At 33.3% G+C, this 18,113-nt stretch overlaps 1 protein-coding gene across 1 annotated transcript in view; it reads right to left on the bottom strand.

Moving 5' to 3' along the window:
* LOC132706833 (mediator of RNA polymerase II transcription subunit 26) overlaps nucleotides 1-18,113 on the bottom strand; it is a 26,564-nt gene extending 8,451 nt beyond the window's left edge. Inside the window, exons 1-5 of the mRNA XM_060678412.1 lie at nucleotides 16,590-18,113; nucleotides 16,062-16,136; nucleotides 15,053-15,435; nucleotides 10,150-10,634; nucleotides 6,154-6,364 (exon numbers count right to left, since the gene is read on the bottom strand). Of these exons, the coding sequence (XP_060534395.1) occupies nucleotides 6,154-6,364; nucleotides 10,150-10,634; nucleotides 15,053-15,435; nucleotides 16,062-16,136; nucleotides 16,590-16,652 (1,217 nt within the window). The 5' untranslated portion in view covers nucleotides 16,653-18,113. The remainder of the gene's footprint in view (nucleotides 1-6,153; nucleotides 6,365-10,149; nucleotides 10,635-15,052; nucleotides 15,436-16,061; nucleotides 16,137-16,589) is intronic.

Below are 18,113 nucleotides of genomic sequence, written 5' to 3'. Positions count from 1 at the left end.
TTTACTGATTCGACTTGACGGGAAGACGATTCCAATGAAGGATCATATAAAATTCCTGAGACTCCATATGAACCCAAACCTAAGTTGGAATTATCGCATCTTCAATCAAGACTAAGCAGTTTATGTGGACTTGTCCGAAAGTGATAGGACAATGTTTCCATGCATTCCAATTCATTACAAGATTGGCGGTCCTCCATGAAGGCATTAGATGTTTTTAAATTACAACAAAATTGAGATCTTATTTGGAGCTTGGTCCGAGGGATTCCTGTCAACCGTTTTTTAGCCAACTTAAAATATTAACAGTTCCATGACTATAGTTCGCCTCATTAGTTATGTTAGCGAGAAAAAAAATATACATTTATTCCCTAAGAACAAAGATTTATATGCTGGTGATATAGACAAGACATAGAGGTGAATTTAAGAATGGAACATACTTTATCGCAATTAAAGTATATAGAATGTTGCTTAGGCTCAACAGAGCACCGAAAAATGTTTCTATACTTTCAACTTTGATTCCTAAAGCTGTTTCTAATTGTTTAAATGTGCTTTTTTAATTATTACTTTAATGCATTTAATTGCATTTTTGAGAGTAGCTTGCGCTGCTTTGTCATATTTTGGTTTAGTGGACAATAAAGAATATTATTATTACTATTATTATATAATCAGATCTATTGTGGCTTTGCATGCTACCAAAACAAGGAGAACAAATTATCTAATTTGTTTATATACTATATATAAAAGTATTGATTCTACTCTACTTTGAAGGAAAATATTCTCTATATTTTTTAAAGTGGTAATAAACATGAGGGAAACTTGAATAAAACGATTTAAAACGTTGTTAAAAGAATATTTATTAAATGAAAGAAAAAAAAGAAGGCCCTTCTTTTTGTCTTAATTTAAAATTTTCTGCAATCACCAGACGTGCGATGAAGGAACTAGCGTTCTATCTAAGAAGTCTGACTCATTCTAAAAACCGATTTGGTTTTTAAAAAGTGGAATAAAAATATTTACACTAAATACATAATAGATTTATACTTTTAATAGTCAGCTTGTGTGTGATATTGACTTTATTTCCGGTAATCTTAAAGGAAAACGTCAAGTGGTTTTGCAAGTGGTAGCAAAAGAATAAAGCTTTAGAATAAACTTTCTTTACTAAATCGAGTAATCAAACAAGACAAAACAAAACTTTTTGGGCGTCAAACTAGATAAACCCAAAAGCTGGACAGAAATTGATGTACTATTTGGATCCATGTGTTAAAAAAATTAACGTCATTTTAAAAAAATGATATCGTATATCAAAATATTATTACCCTACTACTACTAGGTATAGGTTTAAGGTCGATCAAGAAACAAAATTGTAGTATTTAGATGTGAGTTGGGTCAATGTGGGTCATACGATTAATTATGCTTGGTGCGACAATACCATAATAGATCGGAAAGACGCTTTTTTAAAGGGTTTAACAACAGGTCTTAAAGGACCTACAAAAAAAGGTCCCCGCGTTTCGTTCTGAATGATTGAGCAATGCTTTAACTAGTAGCTAATTCCCAATTTTCCCAACAATGGACAATAAAATGTTGTCGTTGTGGATAACGCTTCCTATCGTTCGTGTAAACTTAGTTATCCAGTGACCTCATGGAAAATTTAAGATTGGTTGCTGGACAAAAATATGACACCCAAAAGAAAATGTGATAATAATGTCCAAGACAAGATAGTGTAAAATTTGGTTCCACTAAGAATAAACAAAAATCATTGATGTACACCGTGTGCCAAATAAAACGATCCACTATACGTTCTGGAAACACATGCGAGATACAGTTCGTACAAAAGTTTCTTGGACTCTCCTGAAGATTTTAAAAATATTACAATTTTGTTGATACAGGGTGTCCCAAAAGTGTTATTTTAAATGTAACACTCTGTATATTTCGACAATTTTCGAATCCTTGGTTAAAAAAAGGTTACTTTGTTAAGAAATTCCTATTCCAATTTTGCATAGTTTACGCCGAAATTGAGGTTGCGGTTTTTTTTTTCGTATTTTCATTGATCAATTCTAGGACAAAAATAAGATAAGTTTGTACTTTTTGAAATATTCGGGGTTTAAGATAACACCCGTATAAATTCTTGTTGAATTTAAAGCTGCCCACATTAGGTCACTTGTTGGCAATATTGGGTGTTTTTTAAATAGCAAAGCCATGATACCACTTCTTTTAAAGATATAACACTTCATATTACGAATAAACCGTCTTGATAACAACACGTGGAAATTTTGAAAAAAATCGACTCTATACTACACACACTACTAACGGATTTAATAATATTCCACAATTCATATTTAAAAAAACATTTAATAGTTAATTATCTAGCTTAATTGAAAATACTGAATAACAAAAGTAAATAATTAAAGTTTATAGGTTAACCAAAAAACTATAACTTATTTAAAATACAAATAAAATAGATACTAACAAAAAACTTGACAACTATGAACTTTTTAAATAGAAATATGAAAAACAACAAAAACAAACAGAAATGTCAAAGTTTGTTTATACCTTAATGCGTCAAAAAAAGAGTTTGTGATGTCATAGCAAACTACATTTTTAAATATTTTAATATTTCTTTGTTGTTTTTTAAGAGGAATTTTAAGGGGAACATATTTAACTGAACTTTATGGACCGAATTAATGAATTCTTTTTAATTAACTTTTTTTAAATAGATTTATTTATTCAAATTTTGGTTATTTGGCCTATAAACTTTATTCATTTTTATTTAAATATGAATTCTGAAGTTTTATTAAATCTGTATTGTTATCAATAGGTTTTATTTGTATATATTGAGAGTATTATATCTTTAAGAAGTAGTATCATGTCTTTGCTATTTAAAAAGCACCTAATATTACCAACAAGTGACCTATAATGGGCAGCTTTAAATTCAACAAGAATTTATACAGATGTTATATTAAACCTCGAATATCTCAAAAAGTAAGTGAAATTTAAATATAAGATAAATTACAAACTTTTTTCTGTCTTAGAATTGATATCTGAATAAAAATATACGGTGTTCCATTTGAGAATCTTGAGATTTTGTTAATGGAATTCACCAAAACGGCTCCGCCTATTTGGGACCCTCTGTATAAGCTAAGCGGCATCCGTCAAACTGGCTAAGTCGTGCCCTTCGTCTATGGTTAAATTTTCGTTCAAAAAATGTCGACAAAATAACAAAGTTTATGTCTTATAAATTTAAAAAAGAAATGGTCACGTATTTCAAACTTTAATAGCTTTTATTTCGATTTTCAATGCTTAAAATTTGTCATTATGTTTGGAATTGGAGGTTTGGATTTCGTATATTGGCGAGGCAGGTGCAAGAAATTTTATTTCCCAACATGCATACATCTGCAACTGGAACAGTGACGCAATCAAAAGCAAATTAGGATTTAGGAAAAACTTCAGAAAAGCGATGATATAGAGCCAGGGGTGTATGCGATTAACAAAGAAAAGCAATATAATACATCATATCGATCGATGTACTTATTATTATCAGCGTAAATTCTGTCGACAGTTTGAGAGCGACATTAACATTTTCGATCCAGATCAGGAATTTAAAAAAAAATGATGTACATAAAAAAAAAGGCACCTCACTACAACTACTTCCTGCTAACATTCGAAATTTAAAAAATACTGTGATAAATTTAAAAAAAGTGGTCACGTATTTAACACTTAAACGCTTTAATAGCTTCGATTTTCAATGCTCAAAATTTGTCATTATGTTTGGACATTGTATATTGGTGAGGCAGGTGTCAGAAATTTTAATTTTCCAACATACATACACCAGCAACTGGAACAGTGCAGCAATGAAACGCAAATTAGGATCGTTGTTTTAGAAATGCGATCATGTACGGCTGGTTTCATAAAAAACTGATACGACTCTTAAAGAACTTGTCGTTGTCATACTGTACAATACGTTGGAAAAGAAAAGGAAGCCCCTAAAGAGGTAAAAGCAAGAATTGTGATCAGCAAAAAAAGACTGGCTCTAAAATGACAACATTGAAAATTTCCCATGGTCAAGTAACAGTCCTGACATCAACCCAATTGAAAATATATGGAGGGCATAATGGTGAAATCACTGCATTGAAGAAATTTTATGCTTTAAAACAGCGAAGAGCTATGGCAAGGTTTTCAGGAAGTATGGGAAGAATTATCTCTTGCAGAGAACTTCGTAACAAACAAGCCGAAGACTTCAAGCTGTGATGGATGTGTTTCTTCTTATCCTGTTTATGTTAAACTTGCTGAAATCGTTCAACCATCTTCTAAATTTGTTTTAATTGTTGTATTTACCCAAACCCAATTATTTTTAAGTTGTTTATTTAAAAGCTAAAAATTATCTTTTAATTTTTAAAGTAAATAAAAGTTGTGTCTGTTTAATTTAGACGTTTTTTAATGATAAAACTTAAGAGAACAATCAACAATAAACAATAAAATAGAACAAATTACTGAATACTCTAATACCTATATAACATAACCATAATATACATTTTTTTGCAAGACATCTTCACAAATTTACCAAAGAGGATGTTTCTTATTATTTACAATAATTTCGTCTTCGATCAGTAAAGGTAGACGCAAGAGTTTTTAGTAATAAAAATAGATTTAATAATACATTTTATTGTTAGAGATTAGAGACACTTTTCTTGTAGTTATGAAGTGGCACACGCAATGGCAATGCAATAGGAATACGCGCTCTTACACCTTTGGCTAAACAGTTGACGAAACAGCTAAACTGAATTAATTTTTATTACAGAAATGTTGCCTTTAGATTCCATATTAGACCTTTAAACAAAGTTTGTTTTGTCAAAATGTGATATGACAGCCTAATGATGTGCATACTGCTCAAAATATAATGTGGAAAATTCAAGCCGCATCAGTTTTTTATGAACCTAGCTGTAACACCAGAAGTCAAAAGAAATGTAGGGTGTATGCAGTTAGCAAAGATAAAGAACATAATAACATCATAGGTGGATACTATACACAAAGATATGAGTCCAAAGGTACCAGTGGTCCGAATCAAACCGAATTCCACCCAAAGACTTTGGTGCCATGCGCCGCACACTAGTACAGAAATCTAAAAAATGCCACATTGGGTCTAAAGCTGACCTGTAATAATTTTTTTTGATAGATGACAATACGATCTCTGTAATTTTTTCTTTCAATTACAACAATACGATAGAATCTTACGAATTGATTTGATGATGATAATTACTGATATTTGCATTTTTTAATTTTTGCAGCGCAGTCAATTTGACCAAGAAAAAGAAAATATGTCGATACTTAATCTATGTAGTTTCTATATTATAAATATCCCAAACAAAAACTTTTGGTTTTAAAAATAAAAAAATATAAATATGACAAACACTTAATATACAAAAAAGAGTGCCTTTAGACGGTTATCGAGAGCTGCAGTAAGTATATTGTCGGCCAAAGTAATTAAGTCCCTCTTAAAAAAATGAATAAATAGTTTTATCCATTTTGATTCATTTTGTTGAGATTTTATGTTTTTTTTATGGTGTCATCAATACTTTTTCTGGGCTTCATGATTGTATTGCAAATATTATGAAATGTAACAGTAAGCAGCAATTTTAATACTGCAAGTGGGCTCTGACCGCTTCATTAATATCAGCTGTCAAGTTAACGGCAGATGTCAATAACTACTGTCAAACAGAAACGCCATAGTCCGATGTACGTCTATTGTGATGTTTCTATTTTTGTTTTTTTTTTAATATTATATTGTTATTCTTTTTAGACATTTTGATATATTGAAATTGTTTTAAGCGTTCATTTTATACATTTTTAAGAAGTTTGGTTACTTTAAATAATATTAAATAATTTGTATAAACTTGAATAAATGGTAAATCAAAAATAAATGAAAAAATTGTACATAAAATAATAAACTTCTTTAAAGTTAAAAAAAACACTTTCAGTATATTCTTCATTCTAAGATCTTATTTAAATTATACTTTATGGTAAGTTTTGACGCCATATATCACATAAAAAAGCGGTTAATAATTCAATGCGGCACTTTCACGTTTTCTAAACCACAGTGCGCCGTAGAAACACACAAAACGGATTCGATATTGGCAATAGGTGGCGCGGCGGTCAGATACCGACCTGGGCACTCTCGAATCCTCCCGTTCGGGCGTTTCTTCAGTCTCTTGGCTCTCGCTTTTGACGTCCGAGTACTCTTCGGGCTCGACATCGTCCACGACCACGATCTCCTCGTCGCCAGAATCCCGATTGGCCTGCGCCAACAGGGACTTGTCGTTGATGACCGAGCCGCTCTCTATGACCCGTTCGTTGCGACCGGTCAGGCTAAATTTACCTATTTGGAACGACAAAAACCAGAGTGTCAACCAAGCATTTCACACTTACCGTCTGAAAAGCACGGAAACAACACCGGATTAATTTTTATTTAGAAAAAAAAATGCAAGCGCCGAATGACCACCGAAAATAAAGGTTTCAGTTTACGCAGGCAAATTTTTGAGGAATAAGTCAGAATCTCTGAAAAACGATTGATAATTTCTGAGAAATCTGACAAAATTTTTGAAAAATAAACAAATAGAATTTCTAACATAAATTTTAATTTTTTAATTTTATCTTATCAACATCCATAGACTATATCCCATTTAAATTTTTTGATATTGGCTCCCCTGTATATTTTATACTAAAGTTGTAATATAACTTTTTAAGGGGCCTGCATGTTTAACTCATGTGCCGAATTGTAATAAGCCAATCTTTAGTTATTAAATCAAACACCAGTAAAATACGTTTTGACAATGACAACACGAAAATTCGTAAAAGTAACACAATGTTTATTTGACATTGTTATACGTTAGTAAACACGCTTTAACTAAACCTAAATATGCGTTATTCAATTGTAGAAAAAGTAACCATAATTAAGTGGTACTACGCAGGCCTTAGAGAAGTTTAGAAGAAGTTTTCAGTTTATTTATCTGCTAAAACTACACCTTTCATATCAACAATTAAAGGCACCGTAATAAATAACTAAAAATGTTCAACTGAAAATGTCGATAGTGGAGCAGAAGAAAGGGACAATAGAGATTTGAACATTTTACAGAATTCTTGGACAAGCTGGACAAACGACAGATTTGCGCACATTAAAAAAACAAATATTTTTCATATAAATACAAAGAGTTCCGGGAAGGTGACGAAGATGTAAAAAGCAAATAATAATAGGGCTTTAAAAATATATATTTGTTTTACTGATAAATCTACATTCACAACGAACCAACTGTCGGTATTAGAGCCAATGCAATGAATATCTGTATTCATACTTCTCATCATATTATTGGGCTACTTTTTATGGACAAAATGAAATTGAATCCGCACTAGAAGAAGTTATTGTAGTTCCCATATGGCTAGGGAGTATTTGGGAAATACTTTTCATGGGTCACCTGACTTCTCGCCGCCGCCTGACTTCTTTCAAATTTATAGTCGTCCCTTGAAGCTTCCTTGTTGCTTGAACCATTCTTTAGATATTATGCATTTCAAAAACGCTTTAAGGGAAAAGGAGGCCTTAATAACGAAGTATGAGTTTAATCCTAAGAAAAACATAATAATATACCAACATACTTAGTTTATTTTGTATTATTAAATTGTAATAAATTCCTATTTAAACAAATGTTTACAATTTCCTGCTACTATGATCATAGTAGTCAGATGAACTATAATCGTTGAGAGTCCAGAGAAATAATAAGGCGCTCTACAATGTTCATTTTTCATTTTTCTATTTCACCTCGTTAAAAAAATTTCCGTTACGAAAATTCATTTCCTTCAAAGGGCAAAGGTGGAACGAAATTATCCTTTTTCATTTCGGACATTATTTGGTCCAAGGTGGGTATTCTTTAGTAAAACGAGTGGACTATTCTTATTAATTTATTTTATTCCTGGTATATTCGAACACATTTTAACTAATTTTGGATAAAAATTGAACACAAGGGAACGCATAAACTTTTTTTATGAGTATTTCAAGTTTGATCTGACAAAAAACTCGCATTGCAAATACCAAGTTTCGGTGAGATTTATTAACTATTGTTGCAATATGTTCCTCAACTCGTAAATGACTACGTGAAATCTATTTTTAGGGTGTATTGTAATACTAGGCCGTTGGCCGCATATTCAAAAAAGGTATTAGCCGAGTATTATGATATCCCAAGCGCATTTTTTAATTTGCCATTAGAAACGGAATTATTCATAAAAAACAAACAAAAGTACCCGACGAAAATATTCGTCCGAATCACGGTAACGGCCGTACCTACCAGTAGACCCGGAATAATAATCGTTTCCTGACGAACATTCTTTAAAAATTTTTTAAGTAAGACGAGTGACCCGGTCACATCAAAATAGAAACTGTTTGCTTGACTCATATTACTAGTGTTTTTAGTTCGTACATTTCAGAATTTCTGAAATAAAAGAAAGTAAAACCCCTTTTAATCATTCCGCCTGCCTGTGGATGGAGTTTCATAGAGTCTGACAAATTTTAATAGTCGTTACTGACAAGTTATTAGAAGTTACAGATGTTCAAAAGTTCCGTAATTTTTTTTTTACATAAGAAGCACAATGCAAAAAACAATGAAAACACGGTAAGTATCTTTAGCTTTCTGAAAAGGTACTCTTTAAAAATGTTATTGTTCTTAAAATGCTTTTTTGCGCAACCATTTACCTTCCCAATGCGCCTAGATAAGGATAACATAACTTCTCTATTTACAGTTTCCACTACAGAAAACGGTATTTATTAATTTTGTTAGTAACTGATTTGATATGACCCTCCCAAAAACATTTAAAATCTAAGTTTATCATTAAATATTTTACTATTTTACCGTCCGGTTGTCTACTAGAGAAAATAACTGACTCTGTTTTAGTCATCCTTAGGTGTAGAACCACTCAGATGATATATTCAACGGACTATTTTTTGTCATCAATAAAGATTAGAAAAAGCAGCGGCCCTAGGACGCTGCCCCGTGATACACCCTTTTCAACTACACTCCACTCTGCGTGGAATTCACGACCATTAATCATCGTGGGCACAATACAAGAAATGCAGCCATAAACAATGTTGAACCACAAAATCTCAGATACTCAACACGTCAAGTGTATATTTATTATTTAGATCCTAAAGTTTTTTGATGGGCAAAGTGGATGTTAGTGTGTTGGTGTGAAAATCTGGACGTTTTATTGGAAATTTCGAAGGACATTCTGTTTTTTAAAAGGAATAGAACTGGCAGATGCACCGTAAAGTATATGATATTATTATTACTATAAAAATGGCACTAAAATCAAAAGATATTAAAACTTGCTTATTGTGCAATAATAATGTGTTCAAATGGCATAGTGCAAACCGAAGAGATGAGGAATTTATAGAGACAAGACAGTATGAAAGAGAAACTCACACAACCTGGAGATTTTTAATTTCAAAATCACTAGATTTTTTATATCATTTAGTAACAAAGTATCACACAATCCAAATATAAGCAAAACATTAAATGCTATTTCAGTAAAACAATTCTCATTTTCCGCATAATTTGGTGTCTGCATAATTGTGTGATTGGTGTGTGATAAGTTGTATGAGATAATAACAAGGTTTTCACTATATTGGTGGTCCCAAAAGCTTAACAAAACATTGAAAGGACAAAACAGTAAATATGCCGTTTTCGTATCAAAAAAGGAAAACCAAGATCTAAAATTGTAACAAATTGTACCAAAAACGAAATTTTAAAACGAAGATATAATGTCGACATTCCTTTGTATATAGTACTCCACCTATTAACTCTTCTTTACCCGATTGAAATCATCACTTGGAACAAGTTGCTTTTTACATTTTCTTTGGTAGGAAAATATTATACGCTAATTGTAGAATTCAAAAAATACAAGACATTTTGATAATTGTGATAATTATAAACAATTTAATTAATTAATTTTGAGACCAAATTCGTTAAACTCGCTCGTTTGATAAAGAAGGAACCTGTGCAATTATTTTACAGGCATTTTAAAATGATAAACGGGACAAACACCAGATGTCACTTTTCGGTCTATTTAAGTCTGTGGTTTGTACCACAGACGGTTTTAACTATAAAGTTTATTACTCACCTTTCTGAGAATTCTTACTCCTGCTGGCGTTCGTGTTCAGTTTCTGATCGATGATGGACACCCGTTCCGTCAGCTTCGCAGCTTTCTCCACCAGGTCCTCCTTGGGCTTGAGACTGGCCGCATTCAGGGTTGAGTTTTTGTTCTGGATGCTGGCCAGCAGCTCCTGCGTCGTTTTCACCTTGGAGTTACCCCGCGATGCCGACACTGCCAGCTTGTTGGTAAACGAGCTCTCCGCCTCGTCGATCAGGTTCTTGTGGTTTTTTGAGCCTTTTTTGCGGCCCCGTTTTTTCGGCATTTGCTGGTCGACGGGCGGCTCCGAGCCCCGTTCCGGGGCACTCGAGTTCGAGTCCGAGTTGATGACTATGACGTCGCGTTTCGGTTCCGATTTGACGGGCGTCGCGACGCCCGACGACGGTATCACATCCTTAAAGCTAGAGTTTGAGTTGTCCGACAGTTCCAGATCGGTTACCCCATTGTATCGGCCTCTGGAACGCAAAATGGGAGGATAAGATATGTCCGAGAAAAAATCGTCATTTTCAAATTGGTATTTATACAGGATGGACGCGGTTCTTCGTGACAGTTACAGAAAACTATTATTCGTGTAGAAAAAATTCTTAAAAACAAAATACAGGAAAACACCAAATTATATCATGAACTTCTTAATCAGTCAAACAACAACAACATAAAACAAAGACACAATTCATGTAAAAACAAGGTCAGAATACAAATTAAAAACAATAAGAAGGAATTCTTTCCAAGGAAAATAATGTCAAACCTTGCATTTGGAGCAAAGCTCTGCCAAAGACAAAAATAGAACAAATAAAAAATCAGAACGGCATACTATTATACTAATAACACCGCCATGTCAAATGAATTAAATAACTTTTATACCGACTTGGGTGCAAATTTTGCAAAAAAGTCAAACAAATACCGAAATATAAGGATAACATCCCTACTTTGCATAGCTCAATGTTTAAAAAAAAACAATAAAAAACTTCACGCTAAAAAAATCACCTGGGTGAGACCAACATATGGAGCAAAAACTTAAAAGCAAGTTCAGTACACATTTCACCCATCTTAGCCATATTAATTAACAGAATATTCGATTCAGAGTCCTTCCCAGAGTGCCTAAAAATTGGTATTATTAAAAAAGAAGACAAATTGGAAATAGTCAACTCGTTGTCGTCAGTTTTTTCTAAAATCGTAGAACAAATAATGAAAAAAAATAGTTTGTTTTCTCACAAAATACAATGTTCCATCGAAATATCAGGTCGGCTTTAGGGAGGGAAGGTCCACACAAGGCGTCATTTAATTTCTACCTTCTCAAATAAATGACGCACTGGGCAACAGTGAAGCTTGCATTTGCGTGTTAGTGGATCTTCCAAAAGCATTTGACGCTGTTTGCTACGAAACCCTTCTTAATAAACTTAGATGCTATGAGCCACCAAGCAGATTAAAATCTTTTAAAAAACTACTTATGTAATAGAAAATAACGGTTCTACATTGATGGCACATTAAGTGACGAGTAAAGTTTGGCGTACCTCAAGGCACTGTCCTAGGACCGTTCCTTTTTACTAATTATATAAACGATATGTTAAATCTCCAGCTCACAGGCACAATAGTAAGTTTCGCGGACGACACAGCTTTATTCTGTAAAGCTAAAGAACTGGCACCAACATAACTAATTGACTTTAGACAAAGTACATGCCATTCTCAAGTTACAAAAATAACCTTCCAAAAATAGGAAGCTTAAAATTTGATAATTATGAAATACCAGAAGTGACATCAATTACTTATGTAGGTATTAAAATTAACAATATACTTCGCTGGGATGTGCATATAAATTATTTAGTAAACAAATTTAGAGGGCTTTTGACAAACTTTTTAGGTATTTAAATGATTTCTTTCATATCAAGAGATCGACAAGTTTTTACTGATTTATTTGAACTTTAATACCAAAAATAACATTAGAGGGCTTTTATTATTGTTTATCTCATCCTGAACATGACGTAAACTTCGCTACAACTTAACCTGATGATTCTGTCCTCCTTCATGGTGACACTTGGCATAAGACACGATCACTTGCATGGATTGAGGGACTGGTCGAATGAACATCATACGTCTTTAAATACTGGAAAAACTCACTATATCGTTTTTTCTTTAGATAGGGCAAATAACCAGATTTTGACTATTTAAAAACTGACAGGACTAATGACATAATTAAAGATATTTAGGAATCTATACCTGAGGCATCTATAAAAATAATTGTTTTTGAATTTGAAGGAATTTCAATGTTCTTAAATTAGTTGATATTTGTTGTAATATTGCGAATTTCTTGTTTTCTTATTAAAAAAAAAATGGTATTGTTAGAAATAAGTGAATTTTTGCAAAGTTCTGATTTGTAATCGTAAGTATTATATATGCTGGAATTTGATGTTAACATTATTGTATTGATACAAAATAATATCTCAAAAGAAATTTGTCATACAGAAATGGGACAAAAACATTTATAAAAGGATTGACCAAGAGAAATAGAAGAAAATTACTCTCAAGTTTGTAGGTCTGTCGCTAGACGCAATAATAATATCCAAGTATGAAATCAAAATTTCCTTGGATGGACATTTTGAAGGTATATGATTAAACTACTCGTTTATTTTCAAAGTTATAATTCTTTGTTCTGTTCTTAGTATTGTTGCTCCTGTTATTATTATGTTGTGTTCTTATTGTCGTTGTTTTGTTCCTTTGGCCATGCTCCAAATTTTCAATATTGAAATAGTTTAGACCAGTTCTAAGTCTGAAGAAAGTGTTAAAATGTCACGAAAACAATCCATAATAATCAAATATTTTAGATAATGCAGTGACACTTCTTATAGATTTCTAAATATCCTCCCTTAAAACAAAAACAGCGACTTGCAGTTTTCCCGTGAATTTTTTATTTTTTGCTATACTTGAGTTGAGCACATTCAAGAGGAAGTTTCAATTTTGTATTTAGATATTAGGCCACTGTAGGGTTATTTCTTTTATTAACTTTTTCCCTACATCTGTACCACCGTAAGATTTGAGCAAAAAAATGTGGTTCTACATATACAAAATGTTACTAGTTCTCTGTTTTTTTATATATATTTTATGTAATAACTGCTATTTGGGAGGTGACTGAGTTAGATTACGCTTATCATACTTCTTAACTAAATTTAAGGAAAAACTTATGCAATGACATAATTTTGTTTTTGTTTTACTTTTCCAAAATGTTTTCAAATAAAAAATGTAATCTAAAGCAATGAATAACAAGATCACCTCTTAAAGCGGTTCTTATTATTGCTTATTTGACATTGCTCAGTTGGTTTGAATACAAAATACGACTAATTTAATCGAAAATTTATTATCTAATTCATGTAATCATTTAATTAGTTCTGTTAACCTAACCTGCTACTTACTACACTATATGTCTGCCTGTTTGCTGTATATTTACAATTAAATTTTAATTTTTATTGTTATTTTTAAAAGACTTAAGTATTTATGTATTATAATATTAAGAAAGTCTGTTAAATAACTATTGATTAAATATTTCGAGATTGTCTGTGTGATTGTTTATTGTTTAAACATAGACATCATCACTATATGAATCTGAAAGGTTTGATAAAGACCGAACATTCAAATTAGAAGTTGCTGTGCAAAATATTACTTAAGGGCAACCATCGAGGATAACTTTTTCCAAAGGTTTCGATGAATGATCACCGATAATCTTTTTGTTTGTTCTAAACTTCTCTTTTGGCTAGTTTCTCAAGCGATGCAATTCGAAACTTTCACAAAAAGCGCCTTTAACTGGCGAGTCCTATTTTCATTTTCTACAAGAAAAACTATTGCTAGAAATTCTACTTCTGTTAACTAAAAGATATGTATTACATTTTTAAATTATATGTAGGAAAACTGCTGGATAGGAAGAGGTGGACTTAATCAATGGCCGAATCAATACACAGATTTAAATCCTTTGAATTTGGAGATAACTAAAGTAATTAATCTTCCCCAAATGCAAGATATCAAAAACCCACGAAATGGGATAATAAAGCCTCGTAATGTCATAAGAAATAATCCAAGTATATTCCAGTGTAGTAGAGCAGGATAGATAGATGCATGTATTATATCGCATTTACTGTAAAAATTGTTTTGCCTTAGATGCATTAGTTATTTTTTGTGTTTTTATTTGAGTTACTTTATTTAAATAAATGTTTCTAAAAAAGGTATTTATTCACTAATTTTCCGATAAATCAAATAGTTTCAGAAATGTTATTAATAAATTATATTTAAAATGTAATTGTTTAGAACATAATTGATAAATGTTGGTTCAAAATACAACTGTTTGACAGCACTCAACCAAATTATTTTTCTAAAATATTTTTTTTGGACATTCAATGCTTCATATTTAATTTTTTTATTTGAAAACGGTTGTACATTTTATGAAAAAAACTGCATGGGTTAGAAAAGTTTGAAATAAACCCGTTTGTTGAAATTATTTTCTTTTCATGTCATTGTGTAAGTTCTACCTCAAAATGAGTTAAGAAGATTGATAAGGGTAGCCTAATTCAATCACTTCCACGCATTGCAAGCAAAAATAACATCCTATCTTCGCTTTTAAGATAAAAATATTACCATATTACCTTTACATAACACGATTATATTGAATTAACCAAAACTAATAAATACCACAAATCACCACAAAAAGTTTTTCTCATTCGTTCTGAAACACCCTGTATGTTAGCGACAAGAGATATAAATGATATATTTTGTATCATTTGGGAGCACTCTCTTGTTTGATAGGGGTTATGGTAGTAAATGACAAATATATTTTTTAATAGAATAAATATTAAATGACCCAATATCCCATCATATTGGTGAACCCACTCACCTTTTGGCATTAACAGTATCCAGAACCTCCTTGATGGGCCGCTTCTTGCCCTTCAACTGATTTAAATTAACGTCGGCCTCCTTATCGACTAAAGGCGGGCTGAGACCCATTTTTATTTGGTTCTGTATCTGTTGCTGCTGTAAGTTGGGGCTCAGCTTGGGACCGAGGCAGGGGTTGGCGAGGCGCTGCGAGATCTGCTGTTGCAGAGGCGGGCTCACTTTGGTCAACGGCTGTTGCAGGGGAGGACTGCTCTTGATCTGCCCGTTGGCCTCGGGCAGCACCAGGCTCCTCCATTTTTTCAGCAGGTCTTTGGCCCGTTTCGAGAGTAGCTCATTGGTCGTCTTACGTCTCAGTTCGTTCACGTGCTTGCCCAATCTGGTGGCCTACAAATACAAAGATCCATGCATTAAATTAAACTAAATAAATAAAATTGATATAAATGCCATATCCCCTTTGTTTTTGGACCTTGATTATATAATTTTCTTCCTCAGAAGTGAAGGGAAGAAGTCGGTACAGACTGGCAATCAAAAATGGGAATTTCATTTGTATTTTTCCGAAAATTTTAGTTTATATCCTGAGAATTAACAGAATTTCCATTTTTTGCTTTTTAAATCAAGGGTAACAATTTTATTTAACTTAGATTTGGGGTAAACAGATTATGTAAACCTTAACTTACTTAATGTGTTAACTATATTCTGTACTGAATTCTGTCAATAGGCGGCAAGCAATGAGGGATCTAAACAACCGTTGCTAATACAGCTTAGGGTTGCTCCTTGCTAACATTTTGATCAACATTCGGCGACAATTTCCAAAAGAATAAAATAAATTGAATATCTTTATAAAACAGATTTTGATTATATATCCCGGGCTTTTAAGAGCAACCACGATGAAATCTAGCTAATAAGTCTAAAGGTCACAAATGCGACTGTATTAACAAAAAAAATCCGAGCTAGCACACCCCAGGGGCAAACAAATGGCAAAATTTGCATCATTGGTTTTGAAGTCTTACCTGTAGTAATTCTTTGGTAATGGCCACTTTGTCCAAAAGCGAGATGATATCGAAAACTTCAGGCATGTCGATGACCTAAAAACGGATTAAAATTGATGACCGGAACCCCGCGACCACCCCGTTAAAACCCGACTGCGCTGCGCCCTTTAATGGCGTTTTGTAAATGTCATGAATCACATGAAAGAGCAATGCACTTGTTGAAAACGTCCCCTTTTCATCCGAGAGACGTTTTCTCCGCCAAAATAGGGTAAATACGTTTTAAATTTGAAGCACTATTATGTCTTCTTATATAAAGCCATTAGTCTGACGTTGCGAAATAACAATCAACAAAGGCAAAAATGTAATTAATTCGCGTTGAAACGCCGAAAATCTTCAAATAATGAACGATTCCGTCAGTTCGTGACGGATAACGAGCTTATTTACATGTACGAAGGGTACGAGGCACAGCACAGTCCACCTGGTCTAGCAGTATGAATGGTGTTCACGTATAAAAAACGCGAATATCTCCTGAATTACGCATTCCCTTACATTATAATTGCTATCCAGTGCTCCCAGTAATCTCTGCGTCAGTTCTGTTACGTTATTCTGCATTTAAAGTCGGTTTGTACCGTGAAAACCGAATGTATTTGGAGAGAACTTTTCGCAGCTCCTCTCGACAGTAATGGCGAACGGACATTGCGTTTTGTCCAGTCCTCTATTCGGCACTGTGTAACGAGGAACATGGTGCACCCGAAAAGACTGAGTGGGGATCGTCGAAAACGAATCGGGTTTAGATCTGCGCGTGCCCACCACCCTCGTCACCAAACCCAACAAAAGAAAATTCCCCCAAAAGTAACGTCTGAGCTGCGGCGTCGGGAACGTAGACGGATGTTGTCGGAGATGGTTTCGTTAACATATGACTACGTCGACCGCCAAAAATGCGCCCAAAATTTATCTAAATCCCCCGGCAAACAGGTCGCCGCAAATTTATTGCGTTTCGGGCGCGATTGATACATAATTCTGCCACCTTTGCTGTCGTGCCCACCGAGCCGCAATCCACTGCCATTGTGGTGTTTTTTAAATTATTGTGTTGGTGAATTGACGGCAATTTGGGCGGGAAATTCTATTTTCGAAGTGGGATTTTTCTCTTTTTTTAAATTTTAGTTCGTTGAATTTTCGCGTGTACGTGAAACGCACTAATTCAAGATCCGCGTTGTCGTTCCGTTTTTATTTTAAATTAACATTAAAACGCTATTTTAGGTTTGAGAAGTGGAGTTGCATCGAATTGTATTGTTTTTTTTATAATTTTACATTGGTCTGTCATGGATAGGTATATTTTCGTAATTTTAGTGCGTTTGTTTTGTAGTTATTTTTCTGTTCACAGTGACACTGATTGTACAGTTCCGTTAATAAATCGCAAATGTTTTCTTTTTTAATATAGTTTCCAGCGATCTTTGAGAGAAGCGAACTTGGCAATCGAATTTTTATGAATTCTCCATTCGTTTTTGGGTAGTTTTGGTTACTTTTGGTTTTAATGTGCCTGCTAAAGACATATGTCGGTGATTACTTGATTAATGATTTCACTTTGGGAGCCAAGTTCATCGACTGGCTAGGCCATGAGATAATAGAGACATAGAGAGGCCCTGCCTATGCTAACTAAGCAAAACAGAAACTTATCGAACTATGAAATTTTTTTTTACAAGGTCCGTTCAACAAGGGCATAGGCGAGATTTAAAATCGAGTTAAGTGTGTGGATGTCGCTATTTAGAAAGCAAATTGCACAGTGCAGGTTAATGCGCGGAAGATAATTGCCATCTCTAATAATAGGGCCACTGCATTGTTTAATAATGGTTGCGGTCCATCTTTGGGAGAAGCGTCTGGCCTGCCGGTGAACTTGGCTCCGAAATTTTTAGGATTTACAATGTATATTCTCAAATTATTTTGGTTAATGTCGGTTAGTTTTGATTACTGTTGGTTTTGACGTAAATGCTCAAGATAGATGTTGCTGATTGCGCAATTTTTTACTATAATTTTAGCTAATTACCTCAAAACAGTGAGGATAAGCTTCGATGA

This window comes from Cylas formicarius, unplaced genomic scaffold (assembly GCF_029955315.1).
Source record: "Cylas formicarius isolate icCylForm1 unplaced genomic scaffold, icCylForm1.1 PGA_scaffold_8__14_contigs__length_24414737, whole genome shotgun sequence".
NCBI classification, from domain to species: Eukaryota; Metazoa; Arthropoda; class Insecta; order Coleoptera; family Brentidae; genus Cylas; species Cylas formicarius.
The sequence above is the reverse complement of the archived record's forward strand: the minus strand, read 5'-3'. Positions and strand labels throughout refer to the sequence as shown.